General features: G+C 52.4%; 6 protein-coding genes across 6 annotated transcripts; 4 read left to right on the top strand and 2 right to left on the bottom strand.

Moving 5' to 3' along the window:
* Positions 1-2,099: 2,099 nt before the first annotated feature.
* Positions 2,100-2,738, top strand: A1O5_06999 (uncharacterized protein; the record flags this gene model as incomplete). The annotated part of the gene is made up of 1 exon (XM_007747588.1): positions 2,100-2,738. One exon carries the CDS (start codon positions 2,100-2,102, stop codon positions 2,736-2,738), a length of 639 nt encoding a protein of 212 aa, XP_007745778.1.
* A 720-nt stretch (positions 2,739-3,458) lies between these two features.
* A1O5_07000 (uncharacterized protein) lies at positions 3,459-4,769 on the top strand (the record flags this gene model as incomplete). The annotated part of the gene is made up of 1 exon (XM_007747589.1): positions 3,459-4,769. The coding sequence occupies one exon, from the start codon at positions 3,459-3,461 to the stop codon at positions 4,767-4,769; it is 1,311 nt and encodes a 436-aa protein (XP_007745779.1).
* An 852-nt stretch (positions 4,770-5,621) lies between these two features.
* A1O5_07001 (uncharacterized protein) lies at positions 5,622-6,328 on the bottom strand (the record flags this gene model as incomplete). Its single annotated transcript, XM_007747590.1, has 2 exons — positions 5,622-5,807; positions 6,062-6,328. The coding sequence occupies 2 exons, from the start codon at positions 6,326-6,328 to the stop codon at positions 5,622-5,624; spliced, it is 453 nt and encodes a 150-aa protein (XP_007745780.1).
* Positions 6,329-7,123: 795 nt separating this feature from the next.
* A1O5_07002 (uncharacterized protein) lies at positions 7,124-8,683 on the bottom strand (the record flags this gene model as incomplete). Its single annotated transcript, XM_007747591.1, has 3 exons — positions 7,124-8,210; positions 8,263-8,419; positions 8,479-8,683. The coding sequence occupies 3 exons, from the start codon at positions 8,681-8,683 to the stop codon at positions 7,124-7,126; spliced, it is 1,449 nt and encodes a 482-aa protein (XP_007745781.1).
* Positions 8,684-11,014: 2,331 nt separating this feature from the next.
* A1O5_07003 (L-asparaginase) lies at positions 11,015-12,734 on the top strand (the record flags this gene model as incomplete). The annotated part of the gene is made up of 4 exons (XM_007747592.1): positions 11,015-11,088; positions 11,187-11,389; positions 11,565-12,477; positions 12,542-12,734. 4 exons carry the CDS (start codon positions 11,015-11,017, stop codon positions 12,732-12,734), a joined length of 1,383 nt encoding a protein of 460 aa, XP_007745782.1.
* Positions 12,735-14,097: 1,363 nt separating this feature from the next.
* On the top strand, positions 14,098-15,370 carry A1O5_07004 (nitrogen metabolite repression protein nmrA; the record flags this gene model as incomplete). Its single annotated transcript, XM_007747593.1, has 2 exons — positions 14,098-14,741; positions 14,953-15,370. The coding sequence occupies 2 exons, from the start codon at positions 14,098-14,100 to the stop codon at positions 15,368-15,370; spliced, it is 1,062 nt and encodes a 353-aa protein (XP_007745783.1).
* Positions 15,371-16,645: the final 1,275 nt, after the last annotated feature.

A 16,645-nucleotide genomic window follows, 5' to 3' on the forward strand; every position in this document is an offset into this window, starting at 1 on the left:
ATCTCTTTTTTGTTGTTGGAATGGCTTTTGGGGAAACCTGTCGTCGGCTTCGGCAGGCTAATGATGGGACGTTTGTGAGCGGAGCTGTGTGTGGACCTCGATGGGACTTGCTCCGAGAAGGAAACGGCGTTTGTTGTCGACAGAAGCGCCCTTTCTGATTTAGTCAGAGCTCCATCGAATTCACGAACGGTGTTGAACCATTGGATCTTTTCGTGCTTTCTGTTTGCTTCACCTATGCCGGATGGATTAAATGTCGTGTTTCATGATGCCCCAGCGTGTCTCCTATGTTCTCACCACGAGCGTTTGGGGTTATTGTCACCTGCTTGGTTACTGACGTACTTAACAGCCCAACTACCAAGAAACGGAAGAGTTTCCAACATAGTATTCACTATGATCGGGAAAACACGGGTGGAAAGTCCAATGGTTTTACCATGGCATCCTCCGTTTCACAAAGCAGGGACTATGGGGGCTTCTGTGAGCTTCCTGTCAGACCAATATCAAAACTCCAGCATCCAGGTACTGGCAGAATCGTAGAGGGCCAGGGACCAAGCATAAGGGGTGGAGACAAGCCATGTGAAGGCTCGGACAGAATTCTGAGGCCATCTTCCAGAAACCCATCCGCAGGGCACAGGCGAAAACGCCTGATATCTGTCATCAGAAGTACCTCAGTATGGCTGATGCTCGCTGGACCTGATGGCTGCCATGAAGACTTGGAGGGTCGTGTTCTTCAACAACCAACCTCACCTTCGATCCAACAATAACAATCACCACTGTGACAACCACCGTCTCTTGTCCTCCCAGCATGAAGACAAACTCCATCATCACCGCGGCGATGGCGATGACAAACACCCTTCCTCCGCTCATCGACACGATCGGTGGCAGAGTGCCCTGTGGCACCGGGACCTGGTGTGCCGGGATGGCAGCCTCTGCTGCGACAGGAACAACGCTGAGCTCGTCTCCGTCCCCTGATGATAACGGTACGAGATGGACTCGCGGACCCCTTCCCAGTCATGTCAGTCTTTCGGCGCAACTCTCTGACTTCTCATCAGTCACTCCGAGTCCAGACCCCGTCACTGTCCTGCCAGCGGTCAGCTGCGCTCCAGGAGACGTGCCATGTTCACTGATCTCTCCCACTGCGACTGACCTTGTGACGCAAGGCTCGTTGACGGTCTCTCTTACTTCTCCATTGCCCTCGAGCACGGTTCAGCAATCACCTTCAGTCAATTTCAGCACTTTTGTAAGTAGTCGCTTCTCTTTCTTCCTCACATAAAATAGTCCCCTTCCAGCTTCTGCGTATGTGTGCTGCAAGGCTACTCCAAGTCAAATTTGTGTCCCGTCTTAGCCACGAAGCAGTCTTTGACACAAAAACCAAGAGAGAAGAGAAGGCCAGGCATAATCCAGGCATTGACAATTCCAAGCGGAACCATGACGACCCGACACCAAGGGCAGCCATGAACTCAGCCGGGTGTCTTGTACCATCGACTGGATAACCATAGCGCAGTCTGTCAGTTCTGTGAATGCGAGGATCTGGCTCTGCGGCAGTTGCATTCTCAACATCCAATACTGACCGGTTCATGTTCTAGATCGCAAATTCGTCGCCAGCCCCGTCTACTGGTCAAGTTGAACCATTCACATTCACATTCACACCCATCACCACAGCCGCGACTGGGACGATGTCAAGCCTCTCTCCAACGTCCGTCTCTTCGGTCCTTCTTCCGTCAACCACCACGACCAGCACCAGCAGTATTGCGTGGACATCGACCGCGTGCGTTGCTTTTGGTGTCCCTGATCCTGCCGCATGTCCCGGTGGCCCACTGGATCCTTCGGGAGACGGTGCAAGCCCAAGTTCTACCTCTCATTCTGCTTCTATATCAATAACTACGAGCGTTGTCAGTCCCGCCGAGCCAGCAGCTTCACAGTTGACATCTTCTTCATCCACGGCAAGTACAACAAGAACGACATTGTCGTCTTCCTTGACTGCTATTTCGCCAGCCCTGACTTCAGTCCCTGCCACAACTTCGTCTCCATTTGCAAATACCACCGCCCCAGGTCCGCCATTCCACCACCCTCACGAAAGAGGTTATGGACATCCACTCGCCATGATCATAGTCCCGCTCAGCATTGGCTGCCTTGTTCTTCTTTTGCTGTCCATCCTCCTTTGGCGGAAATATCACCCAACATCATTCCACAAGATCCTCGACTCAATCCCAGGCCTCGGCTTCTTTGCCCGGTGGCGCAAGACACGGGAAAACAATCGGAACATTATCGCCATGAAGCGTTTGGGAATGTTGACAGGAGATAACAACAAGGGCTCCGCTGCATCGAGGTACGCCGGAGGTGACACCTACGCACGACATCTGAGGAAGTTCGAAGAGGATGCCGCGCGCGCTAGAGAAAAATACAGCTTCGACACTGCTGGCCATGCACCTACATCTCCTTTCTCGACGGGAAACAGGAGTGCCAAGAGTGGTGGCACACCACGCACGCCGAAGGTGGGAAGTCCCTGGAGACACACGCCGACCAAGGCCGCAAGCAATCCAGGCAAAGGACGAAGGGATGTCTTCACGTCTTCTCCTTCCGCGCGCAATGGGGAATACGGATCGTCACGTGAGAACCAGAATGCTGAAGAGGATAGGCGCAGTCTGGAGAGCTGGGAAGAGAGGTGGTATGCGCTGGGCAGCGAGACGGAGGCGGCCGCAGGCGCTGGACCTGGCCAGTCCTGGAGGAAGCTGGTTTGAGCAGTCCTTGAGCTTGTAAATAGGATACCTCGTAGGGGACGATTTTTGTGCTGGTGCGCTCCTGAGCCACAACAATAAGCTGTTTGCCAATTACATCCCTGACTCCCTTCCCTTGCACCAGAGCCTTCCTGTCAGATGCTCAGGTAAAGTCCATTCAGCGCGAAAGCCGCCTCGTGCGTGATGACGATGTTTGTAAAGGGCATGAAAAGGACGGCTGCCGGCATGTGCACCGTGTCATATGCGCTCAGCGTTTGCATCTCGCACAAAATGTGACAATGCAGTGTTTGCCATTCTGGCAGAACTACCTCTCCTTCGATGCTTGAATCAATGTGACATGGCTGGTCCTCTAACAATGCCGTGCAAAGTTTCACTGCCGTGCGGCTGGCAAACGCTTGGGAGACAAGCAGCATTTCCCGCATTTCCTGTCTTCTATTCTATACCGCTCTCTCTCGCTCTCTCTTCCTCATTATACCCTGGGATGTCTATCCCCTTTCAAACGATGTTCCTCTGTAGAATATTCAACCCCTTTCACGCCCCAGAATGCCCTCAGCGGTAATACAGCCTCCTGGGAAGCCGTGGGCCTGCCTGCCTCCAGAGATCAAAGCGAACATCATGGGGCGGCTAGGACGACGGGACCTGAAGTCTTGCCGTCTGCTCGACAAGTGTACAAGCCTGGCCGCCACGCGGGTTCTCTTTCACACACTACGCCTTTCTCCAAGCATGAGCAGCGTGGACCGGCTGTCTAAAATCGCAGCGCGGGCCGACCTTGCCAGCCAAGTGCTTACGCTGGAGGTCCATCGGCACTATCTCAAAGCCCTCCCCTTTGACGCATGCATCAGGGCTGGCAATTTGGCGGCACGGCTGCAAAGAATGCATCCTCTCGACGCGGCTTCGCACGCTCTCGAACTCTCGCGCGCATACAAGGACGAGTTGGATGCCCAGTTGCGCTTCTCGACGGATGGCCCTGCTTTGCTCTCGAGCTCGCTGAAGAAGTTTCCGCGGCTACAGTGTTTCGTGCACTGCAGCCCGTCGTCTCGCACCAAGGAGGGAGACTGTCTCCTTGACGAAGACTCCGACCTATTGAGACGGACGGGTATAAGAACCCTGGATGGCGGAACACAATATCTACTCATGACCTCGGCGTTGCAAAAGTGTCGCGGTCTGAAGCCTGTTTCCATTGACTTACCGTCGTTCTATTGGTGGGAGTTCTACAACTGCATGGAAATCCCACATGCGAAAGAGCTTTTTGAGAGGGTCACTCGCTTCAAGCTGACTTTCGAAGTCAAGAGCTTCGATCGAGCGCCGTGTCCTCTCACTCGGGGAAACTCTCATTGGAAGAAAGGCCTGGCCAGATACTTGGACCAAGTGGCAGGATACCTGCCTGCGGCCGAACAGCTGTGGCTCGGATTCGATGAGTTGCCTGTAGAAGCAGGACACCAGAGAACCCATCCTGTCCGCGGCTATGCATTGACGAGGATGACGAGCTTGCTGCTCCATTCCTCCTCAAACCATGAGACTTCCTTACCCAGATTGAATAGCCTCACTCTAGAAAATACGGCGGTCCGCTTGAACGTCCTGTGCGATTTCATCGCGCAGCACTCACAGCCGCTCCGATCACTTAGCATCATCAACATCCGCCTGATCGGCGCTGCTGGCACGCCGTCGTCGCCGAACGGAGGAATTCTGGCATTGGCGATCAAGTTGATCCTGTTTCTGAACAAAGAGACCCATCTAGATCGCTTTTCCATGCAAGGCACTTTTCTGGATTCCGATGGAGCGAGGTTGTTGTGCTCTCCGAAGGGTAAGGACAGTATCTTGCACGAGGTCGAGGAATACGTCTGTCACCGCCGCGGGGATTTCCCCTTCCACCGCCCCGAGATGTTCCTGCAAGCGCTCGATGTCCACTGGCGCTCGGCCACGGTGGCGGGAAACAAGATCACAATCCCCGGCCCGCGCAATTGCAGGGTGGAGATAACGCTTGGGAGCGACGATTCGTGGTATTTCGAGGCGCCGGACTCTCTGCACCCTTGACGAGGTCTTTGCAGATCGAAAAGTGGTTGCGTGTACAGGGCTATGGATACGCTATTGGGAAGACAGATGGATGGTCATGCATATGTGATCACCGGCCAGATGTACGGGAGGTCTCCGGGGTAGAACAAGTTTGACATTGTACCGAAAAAGGACAATTGAAGAAGCATCTTTTGTCCCACACCAGGAAGGAAAGGGAAGTGGGCCTGGTATTCTGTTGCATCCTATTCTCCTTCGTATTTAGGCTCAAATCCATCCCCCTGAAACTGTAGTGACACTTGCAGTTGCCCCTCCTGTACGGAGTATATTGGTCACCTTGATCTTGTCATTCGTAGCCTGACAGGTTTAGCGCTTGGTGCTTCGTACTTGGTGTTTCGGCAAACCTAGATTTTCTCTGCTGTCAGTTTCTGCACGCCCGAATCCCTTATTTGCTCCCCCCAGGATATGTTGCACCCAGGGCTTTCTGGAAAGGGAGGCATGTACATCGAGCATTCTTGGAGGTTGGTGAAAAAGCAAAGCTCTTTTTCTTTCGATTGCGCGGGAGCTTGGAGTCCTCGAGACTAGCCTGGACCAGCCTAGATGGTTAGATCATGGATATATGTAGCATCGTCGTCATCGTCGTTATCGTGATCATAGACAACAACAAAGTATGTGTGTGTGTGTGTGTGTGTGTGTGTGAGAGAGAGAGAGAGAGAGAAAGAGAGAGAGAGAGAGAGTCCTTTTGTCTTTGAATGTCTGGTTGAACAACCCCTTTTGATTCTCCCGTATTCTTATGGACTTTAAACCCCTCGTGGACCATGCGCCCATGCCTAATCTGGAGTATTCTGCGAATCAACAACCTCTTCTCTCATGAATTCATCCATCATACTCCCCGGGCTTTCGGCTGCGGCTCATAAAGGCGTCGAGCTCCTTGTCGAAGATATCTGCCTCATCGCCTTGATTTCCATTCAGGAACGAATGCCATTTGACCTCTCCGCCCTCGACCATGACGGGCGTGGCGTACGGAGCCCGCTCGGGGCCCAGGTAGTCCCATAATCGGCTCTGTGGTGGGTATCAGTGGGAAAGTCAGAGGACAACGCAGGGCGGGAAAGGCAAAATAGAGAGGAATAAGAAGCAGGGGATGCCACAGTTTCCCTCCCTCCCTCCGCGGCTGTGACATATAGAACGGTGAAAGCGGACGACAAAGTCCCAGCTCCTCCTCCTTCCCCCGGAATTGTTGAATGAAAGAAATGAATGGGTAGAGAGAAAATGACAATAACCAGGCCCGTGTGTGTCTTCGCTTGCTTTGTACGTACCAATTGTCCCCACAAGCGGGCATTAACCTCTTTGCTCAACAACATGGTCTCCGGATCAAAGTACGGCAGAGTGGGCAGCTCGTGCGTCTTCTTGGCCTGCATGCTTAGGTTCGTCCACTGCGTTTCGCACCACAGTCTCTTGCGGTAGTCGTTACGGTGCTCCTCCTGGGAGCCCGCGTGCACCGACTTGCCCGGCCGCGATGCCGACGCGATAATGTCCCCTGCTGTCTTCCTCGTCGAGGTCGACGTAGTTGTCGTTGAAAACATTATTTCCTCAAGGGCTTGGAATTTGCGGTCCCTACAGTGTGCGATTAGGATAGTGAGTGATACACACAGTAGTAAGAACTTTGACGAGATTATTTGCGATCGAATGTGACAGGAAGGTTTCTAAGATGAATACCAAGTAGCGAAAGTCGTTGTCGCACAAACAATGGTCATGTGACGGTCGGCAGGCCCGGGTCAATCTGCGTTATTTTCCCGGTATTCTGTGACCGCGAGTAATATACTACTCCCTCCTCCATACTCTGTCCAAGTAGACCTACAAGTGCATACTACACGTGGCCAGGATCGAGTCACGGGTTGAAAGATTCAATTCTCAAGGGTCATGGTTATTGTCAGGTAGCTTTGCTGTCTCGCTCGTGCAGCTAAAGTACAGGTGTGATGATGGGATCCAGCCTAAGCCGGCCGTAGAGACCACAACGAACAGGAAGAAGCCTACCCGCCATTGTCCCTCGAACAATCCTCGCAATCACATCGCCGACACAAGTTTCATCTCATCATTACATTTCATGTTTGACCCTTCATCAGCTATCAGAACCGGCTCGCAAATCCCAACTCTCTTTCGGATTTGTCCTATGTAGAAGCGACCAAGCTCACCACCGGCATATTTTCTTTCACCTTCATTTGATCATCATGAATTTCGTAGCTGCGCCGGGCAGCGTTGTGGAAATGTTCGTCATTTTCCCTTCGAAGGATAATTTCCAAGACAAGGTTTCAGGGGTTGTCTGGATACCCAAATAATGAGCCGCCTGGGCGAAGGGCTATAATCACATATAACCACCCTTACAGCCGACCTCTTCCATTTCTGCGGCCATGCTTGTGCGTATGACGTTTGTGGATTTCTGCTGTAGGACTGGCGCCGTCTACCAAGGTGACAGTCACAACTTCCTCAACCAGGATCAGATTGACCATGACACCGTTGCTCGTATAGCTGGTTGTGGTAGTGAATCGACTGCTAGAGGTGCATGGAGTTGTCATTGAGGTAGCAGCAGACGCAGACGTAGGCATCAGAGTCGTAGGTTCAGGAGTTTGTCCTACTGGAAATGGCATTGTGGTGTTTGCGATTGGTGAGGAGGGCGCGGCCGGTGTTGCAGCACTCGGTATTGGCCCAATTGTGGCAGGCGCAGGTCCGGACTGGATTTGCACGTTACCGGGTAGCTGTTGGACGAAGTTGATTTGCTCGTTTTGAAGGACCTCAGGCACCTCCATCTTGCATTGTGTACCGTCATCTGGATTTTGGAGCTTGAAGATTGGACAGTCGTTCTGGTTGCCCGAAGTCCCCACCGGAAGATTGCAGACTGGGTCGTCGATGGCACTTTGTAATACTCCTTCGTCCCAAGCGCACATGAAATCCCCGTGATAGCCATAACCGGTAGGATCACCATTGGAAAATGTGAACTCCCCGTCAATGCCCTTGAAAAGATTGGTTTGGTAGATGGTCTCATAGAACAACGCAGGCAAATGGACGGGATATCCGTCCGGACATTTCCCATTCTGGATCTCGTTTGGATACGCCACGTGGCTTGAGTGATTTGCACTATCCAAATCTTTTCCGTTCCAGCATGACGGAAACATGAGTTCTGCGCGCACTCCGTCCGCACATGTGGCATCAAGGAAAGTCTTGTTGCGGAGATAGTGATACTGTCGTGCGCCTTCTGCTGGAAGGTCATAATTCAGACAGTTGAAACCGAGAGCCTTCTCCATGAGTGCTTGTTGGGTCATGTCGCTGGGCTGCCAGTTTGACATTGGTGGATCTGGAACCGGGCCATGGAAAGCGCGCTTCAAAGAGTTACCTGCAATCATGCGGAAGTTCTGAGGAAATGCAACAACAGGAGACGACTCGATCGGAGACGGCTCAGTAAAGTAATACCTGGCGGCCCTGTTAGCGTCCCGAAAGGGGTTCCGGCAGAATCATTCCTTACGCAGTCAGTCCGCCAGCAGTTGGAACCATCTCGAGTGTGCCATTCGGATGTTGGAAGTACATGCGTGGACTCCAGTAGACGGAATGATCTTGGAGGATAGAACAGCTAGTGCAGTTGGAAGCCAGAAGTTCGTCGAGGGTAGGATCAAGTCCCATGTCTGTAGCGACGGGTTAGCAACGTACTTTTATTTCATGCGACGCGTCATTCTTAACTCACTGGAAGCACCAAACATAACGTGAAGATGTTGAGCGGGACTCCCAGGGGCCATGATGGGGTCGACGCGACCGTTTCCAAGTTCACCATGGCAGAGGTGACGGAAGAAGGCATGAGCCGGGGAGAAGAGGAAGAGGAGTGCGAGGAGAATCAAGCGGGGCGCGGGGCTGACGGCGTCGGCTTTGAGCTTGACCCTGGCGTTGGCCATCACGTCGACGAGGTGGGCTTGTTGTTTGGGGTCGCGAAGGAGTGATTGATGGCGGTGATAGAGTTGTTGATTGAGGTGGTTGACGAGTGAGGGATCGGTTGGAAGGATTGAGGCTCGAGGAGTAATGAACGAATGGTGTAAAGGGGGGAAAATAATGATGGACTGATTGATAAAAAAGGAGTGTGAGATGTCGGCAGACAAAGGGCAAAGTGAGGGTTTGCGAGATGAAAGAATGGACGCAAGAGGCGAGACTGAGGCGGACGATAGCAAGTCAACAGTTCAAGTTAGCGAGCACATGTAGTTGGGAGGAAGGCGCATGCGACCACTTACCACTGTAAAATTCTGGCTGAGGCATACGCCCTGCTTGTTTGTTCCTCTCACCTGACCTTCACTTCACCTCACCTCACCGTCGACCTTCTCGCACTTGACCCGGTTGTGCTAATTGCCTCTCTCCTTGTCACTATTTGGCTACCGCCGCTGACCCGACCTGCAACCGACCTGCGCTGACGAGGTCGGTTCTGCCAACCAGCCCAACCGCAATCACCTCCTGACCTGTTTACTTCAGTTGGTGAATCCGCTCCCAGTGACACAGTATCTCCCGGTCGCCGACTTGGTCAATTCCCTCTCATCTTCACTCACGGACCATCTTCATGGAAGGCGCAAAAGGTTGTAGAGAGCTGGGAAAGGTCGTGAAAAGAAATCAACTATACACGGGCTGGGAGTAAGAGAAACTGCCTCGGTCAGCCAGCTACGGCGGCTTTCTCAAGGTATGTCTTTCAACAGCTCACCGAGAGCACAAGTCGCTGGTATCGCAAAGGAGAGGACGTGGATGATGTGCAAACCACCCACACCAGGAGGCAATGCGCAATAAATCCACAAAGGACAAGGATACTGCAATGCACACAATAAGACCATGGCCAACAAAGACTGCTTCACCAATCTCCTCTGCTCATCTTACAGAAGTGGTCATTCGTTTGCGCCTGTCTCCATTCGTTCGATTCCCGTCGCATAGAAGACCCAGCCTGAGGGTCTGCAGCAGTGGCAGAACCATGGTTGAGCGCCAGCTGAAATCTCAATTCCTGCTGGCTGCCTTCCTTTTTCCTGCATAAGCGGCCATCCAAAGGTATGCAGGAGAAGTCAAGACGGTCGTGCTTCATCTACCTGATCTCTTTGTTGTTGCACGTGTGGTATGGCATTTTTTTGTCATCGCTGCTGCACGTTGCCGCATGCTAATCTCCGCAGAGGTACCAGACCCTGGCTGGAGATGCGAAAATGCAGCTCGATTGGAAGCTGCGGCTTCAAATGGCTTCCAACGTCAACCAAAACGCTCGCTTGACATGCCACGGCCAGCGGGAATGTGGGAATATGTACGCGTGTGAAGAAAACGACACCATCCCTCGCGTCACCCCTATTAAGGCTGAGGTGCAACGGCAACGGCAACGGCGCATGAGGTGGAGAGGGAAGGAAGAAGAAACGAAAGTCGTCGCAAAAAGATGCCCTGAGACGACGGCGTTTACTGAGCACATTCGCGGGGCTGCGCTAATTTGGGCGAAGGTGCTGCCTTAGTCAACGCCCAAATAGGAGTTCTCGGTGGGAGGCCGGACACCGATTCAGCTGATTTATGCCAGGGTTGTTTCCTTCGAGAAATCTGTGTCCTACGAACGAACCGACATAAGAAGGAAAGACGGGGTCGGGACCGCAGCCACACAGCGAGCACCAAAGCGTCGATGGATCTCCGCAACGAGCCAATCCAAAGGCTCCCGCAGAGTTTGCACTTAGCGTACCGCAGATCCTCGCTGATAGCCGCTGGTAGGCGAGTTGCCTAAAGTTTCCCCCTTGTGAGGCCGACCAGGGGTTCGGAGTGCTTAGTGCACATCGAATGGGCTTTGGACATCCAAAAGAAATTTTTTTCAGGCGGCGCTGAAAACTTGGGATGATGTACATTTGTATGAGGGACAGTTAAAGAGACTATATCCCGCGAAAGATGGATGTGACGGCTATGACGACAGCGGGTAAGTCTGGTGGTCATCAGATCTGCAGGCTTGTCTAACCATCAGTAGAGAGAGATGGTGAATTGGCTCTAACGAGAAGTATGTTGTACAAGTTTTGGTTTCCCCTCCAAAACTGATGTGTCCCTAGTGATGAGCAATATGTCCTCGTGCCATGTTCCCGAAGCTCGGGTTTTGATAATCATGACCGGAGGTACTATCTCCATGCAAAGGTCTCCCAACGGTCTTATTCCCGCGCGAAACTTTTTGGAAAGATGCATGGCGCCTCGACCGGAATTTAACGATGGAGAGACCCATGATCCCATTTCTGTGAGGTTTCACGATGGGCCCGGTGGACTGGGCGAGTTCCAGAGTTTGCGGACGCCAACGAGCGTCTACGGGAAACGTGTCAGGAAAGTTAGCCATCTTCAAAATCCCAGACCTTCCTCGCATAACGCATCGAAACTCGCCTTGCAGAAAACGGGGAAATTGAGGCGTTGCTAATACTTCCACAGATATGCCGTACTGGAATTCGAACCACTTCTCGACTCATCCTCCATCGACAGCAAGGGATGGGCCGAGATTGCGCAAACGATATTTCGCAACTACAAGTTGTTCGACGGCTTTGTCGTTCTTCACGGCACTGACAGTCTTGCATACACCTGTTCAGCTCTTAGTTTCATGTTGCAAAACCTGGGCAAGCCTGTCATACTCACGGGTAAGTTGAGTTACCAGCATATCTTGCTGTAGGACGGGGATTCTGCTCCGGGACGACCGTCTAGCACAACTCTCTCGAGGCATTGTCGGTGACAATCTCTGTCACATGGAGAAGAAGATAATAGTTGACTGGCTTTGACGGAACATGTGTGTGGCCGGAGCTGACTTTTTCGAAGGATCCCAGGTACCATTCTCGGAGCGCAAAAATGATGCTCTCGAGAACCTCCTCGACTCCCTGGACATAGCTGGGCACTTCATGATCCCCGAGGTTTGTCTCTGCTTCAACTCGACCTTGTTTCGGGGCAATCGAACCACAAAGGTATCTGCAAGCGCATTTGATGCATTTGCGTCTCCGAACTTTCCTCCATTGGCCAAAATCACCGCAGTGGGTACCCATGTTGAATGGAACTCTGTCAAAAGGTCAACCTCACTTGAAGCCTTTAGCATTCAATCAGACCTTGAGATACACCATGTGGCCTGTTTGCGCATCTTCCCGGGCATCAAACCGAAAATGGTAGAAGCTGTTCTGCGGACCGAAGGCCTTCGTGGTCTTGTCCTCGAGACATTTGGTGCCGGCAACGCCCCCAGTGGACACGACAACAAATTGACCCAGGTCATCTCTGACGCTGTTCAACGTGGCATTGTGATTGTGAACGTCACTCAATGTTTGACTGGCAGTGTCAACCCGCTTTATGCACCTGGAATGGTCCTTGGCCGAGCTGGCGTTGTTGCGGGCGGCGATATGACAAGCGAAGCAGCTTTGACCAAACTGTCTTACCTTCTGGCCCTTCCCGGAGCCTCGCCAGAATCGGTAGCCAAAGACATGGCGACATCCATTCGTGGTGAGCTTTCGGAGCACGCGGGTACCATTTTCAAACATCCGACTGGCGAGTTATCATCCCCTGTCGCTCAGCTTACAGCAATCGCATACGCGACTGCCAGTGGAGATATTGAGAAAGTGAAAGACATCCTTCGCAACGACAACCAACTGATAAACCGGGCCGACTACTCCGGAAACACGCCCGTTCATCTTGCGGCAACTGGGCCCAATATTGCCATCCTTCGGCATCTGCTCTCACTGGGTGCATCGTAAGTACAAGTCATTGTCGTCTGATGCTGTCCATATCGATACAGGCTAAAAGGTCTTTTACAGGGTACACATCCGCAACCACACCGGTTCAGGCAGGACACCTCTTTTTCTGGCTGCCAACGCTGGCTTATTACCGCACGTAATGCTTTTAAGACAGGCGGGCGGACATCTCCATGCCGAAGAATTGGAGACGGCAAGACTCCACGCGAGCCAACGACCCGAGGTGTGGAAACAGGCGGGCCTGGAAGTGCCCTAAAAGACCTGGAGATGCGGGTTTCAAATGGGCGTCCAAGAGCACCCTCAGGCCCTAGCGCAACTTTTCCAGCCTCCAGCCGTTCTTGCACATGGTTTCCCACAACCGCCATGTTGGTGTGCCCCGTTGGCCGCCCATTGGGTGCTACTGAGGGTTGGGGCTAAGTACACCAGGCCCGAACTCCCCTCTGGGAAACAATGCCAGATCACCTGGAAGATACAATGGTTTCTGCTGGCATTCATGCCTCGTGGCAATACGGGACGCTACTGCTTGCACTCGCTAAAACAGGAGATGGCCAGCCATGAGGACACCTAGCAACCCAATCGTCCGATCGACAAAACTCACGACATTGCTCGACAGGCTTGCGACAACTCCAACACAATGGGGCCGCGGAGGTGTCCGGGGTCGAGATTGACACGTCTAACCTTGGTACCCGCCAACAGCGGCTTATGTTGTCCTCAGAGCTGGAGCCACCAGTGCAGGATTGGGACACTTGGAACCAGACAGTCATACCTGCGACACCCGCCGACTACCTGCTTCATCTGAATGACATGGTCACCCGTTGACCCTAGGCCATCGGGTAAAGGCGCCACTGACGAAGACCTGGACCGGTATCGAACTAGGCGAGCCGAACCCAGCTTGGGACAGTGTAAAGCCGGACGCAACCCTTGAGCTGGTTGCCACTTTCTCCCCCGCCTTTTCATAACCTGGCAGCGCGCCCCCGCATTTCATTTGCCAGCTGTGCCTGACAGACCAGCCGTATGGCGGCAGTCGGCTCTCACCTCCTCGTCACCTTCCTGCGGCATTGTTGTGTGTTGCCCCCCCAACAAATGGAATCTATTTCGAAGAGAAATGATGGATTCGGGTTGTTCTTCCTTACGGGCGGGCACTTGAATCCGTCCTAATGTCGTGCTCAGCGATGGACCCAGCACCCCGCTGCTACATTTCACTCCGGTTACGTAAAGGATAAGCTGCATCAGGTTTGGCGGTGATAGACCTTTTCACACAAGTCGCAGAATTTGCGCACCCATAGGGTCCTCGAATAATGGGACCGAATTGACGCACGGAGTTCTAGTACTCTCTTGCCCGTTATGGCGGAATGGGTTTTTCTGGTTGTCCTCTAATCGCATGATACCAAAAAACATTCTGGAAAGTACGGTGTGGTCCTAATTTCCCTTTTCTATTCTATCTTGGCCCTACTGACAACGCTGTTAGCCAACGCAGATTCTTTTTTGATGATCCCTTGATCCTTCGCACGGTTATAATATTACTTTATTCTTGCGCCAAACTCACAGGCCCATCGTCCCATCCAAATTTTCAGATCCAGGCGTTGACTGTCTGACCTCTCTAGGCATATATGCGCCACATGCCCAATAGAAACAAGACCATTGCCATTGTCAACGGTACAGGTCGTCAGGCTGCGTCAGTCATTCGGGCAGTCACAGCCGTCGGCTATGCTGTCCGGGCCCAGGTCCATTCGATAGAAGGTCTGGTGGCTGAGGAGCTTGCCGATTTACCAAATGTCAGTCTGTTCGAGGGACCCTTGTTGAACAACCAAGTCCTCATCGACACAATCTTTGAAGGTGCTCAGATTGCCTTCATAAACACCAATCCTCTGGGTGGCGATGAGATCAAGATAGGCAAGGCCCTTGCCAATGCGGCTAAGAAGCGCAACATACAGCATTTCATTTATAGCAGCATGCCCGATCATTCAATCCACAATCCACGCTGGCCGGCTCTTCCCCTTTGGGCCTGCAAGTTTACAGTTGAGAACTACATTCGGCAGCTTGGCCTCCCAGCGACGTTTGTCTATGCTGGAATCTATAACAACAACTTCACCAGCTTACCGTACCCTTTGTTCTGCATGGATTTCAAGGACGATGGAACTCTCGAATGGCGCGCACCTTTTCATCCAGATACCAAATTACCATGGCTAGATGCAGAGCACGACGTCGGGCCAGCTGTTTTGCAGATCTTCAAAGATGGACCTGGCAAGTGGAATGGGCACAGGTACGTTACAACGAGTTTTCTCTACCACACTCGCTCGATTCTGTGTGACACGGGCTCGTCTGCGCCTCCTCGAGGAGTCAAGACCTCATAGAAGGGTTTTCCCTGGAAAACTTTTCCGATGTTACATGGACTGGTCGATCACCACCATTTTTGGCGAGGTCGAGTATGAGAAACGAGAGAACAATTTGGGCCTGACAATCTGAATCACTAGGATCGCTCTTGCATTTGAGATGCTCTCACCGATCCAAGTCTGCCAGGCATTTGAAAAAGCACTAGAGCGACCGTGCAAATATGTTTTCCAAAAACGTATTGAGGTGAAAGTGCCCATCCCGAACGGATACCGAGAGCAGCTTGCGGGTATCGAAATCCTCTTTGGAGAGTACAATGCCCCTTACTTTCCCGGGCCTGACTTTGAGTACGACATAAGGCGCAAAGGCAGCAATGATACGATTACAGGAAGAAGCAGCAACGAGGCGTCTCGCAAAACCAAAGCTGGCAAATTGACGGATGAAGCTCGATCCCTTTGGCCGCCATATAGATCCATCTACGAGTATGCCAAAGAGGCATTTGTCATTGAGGAAGAGGCGAATGGGAAAACTTGGATGATCGATAAAAGCGTCAGCACTTGAAAGACCGGGCATTTGTCCCTCAGATCGAATGATTCTTATGACCTTGACGACCTTGTGGTATATAGGTTTTGTGATTGGGACAAGCATAGCATGGAATGCATTTGTTGCGGGTTATAGCGAGGAAATTCAAGGACAAATTGCATTGGATCCGGCATGGCAGGGGACGAGGGATCACACCGTCTCGACAGACCCGTGCCTTTGTATCGACCATCACTGTTTCCGGCTGCAGACTTGGAGTGCAAATGAGATATCTGCGACACCTCTCAACAGGCATTATGGCTCGTCTATGCACTTCCAAAACAGAACGTGGCGTTAAGAAAGATCGCCCTCGACTCCCAGAAGGAAAATTGTATTCCAGTGGCGTTGAGCGTTTTCCCCTTCTTGTCTTCGTAGTGTCAACACCCATCAAAAGCGCACGGCGACCTGTCATTGCTGTCCTTGCTCGGGTACGTTCTAACGCGTGCTCAAGCCTCCTTGGTCGCTCAGGCGTGCACTCAATGCCGATCACTGTCGAGGCCCAGAAAGCGCAACTAGGTCCTCATGCCCGGAACTAATGCGGCCCTTCCCCCCTCCCGGAACGTTTCTCACCCCCCAAGCACATACTCATAGTTGTGCAACTGCTCATGCAACTATGGTGCCACCGAAAGGACGCCCACTTATCCAGGGATGGGTGCCTAAAGGTGGCAGCGGAGTCCTCCACGAAGTCCCGTTGGGTGGCTGGGAATCGGGAATGTGTCAGCGGCTTCTTTCTTTGATGTCTCCTTTGGCATCAACTCTCGTCATCATCATTGCTGAGTGTTCTGAATCCCCCACGTGGTAGAAAGGACCGCGCAAAGGGGACTAGGACAGATTAATTTGTGGAGAGATCTGCTGCAGGGTGATGGGCACCAAGGTCCAAGGTCCCAGTGTAGGAAAGCGTCAAGCCGTGCAAAGGAGCTGACTAAGGCATTTGCTTACTGTTCAGTTAAACGGTAGAATTTCGTTGAGGCTCCGGGTCCCCTTTTCCCATCTTCCTCAACACCTAGATTCATAGATTCCTATTCTTCTGCTGTTCCTTGATTGCCCCCTAGAACGATAGACGTGTTTCCAGATTGTTCAGTTACGCTTACCACTCTTGGTAGAACTTTCTAACTGTTTGCTCTTGCGCTTGCCGTCTTCAGCCCGGAGCTGTCTCCCAACAACGACTGCCGCATCTAATAGAGGACAGGATTCCGGGAGCCAGAAGTGGGACAGGTGGATGGCTGTGTGAGACATCTTTCAATTTGGCTCGCGAGC

Source organism: Cladophialophora psammophila, assembly GCF_000585535.1.
Source record: "Cladophialophora psammophila CBS 110553 chromosome Unknown aczJe-supercont1.10, whole genome shotgun sequence".
In the NCBI taxonomy this organism is placed as follows: Eukaryota; Fungi; Ascomycota; class Eurotiomycetes; order Chaetothyriales; family Herpotrichiellaceae; genus Cladophialophora; species Cladophialophora psammophila.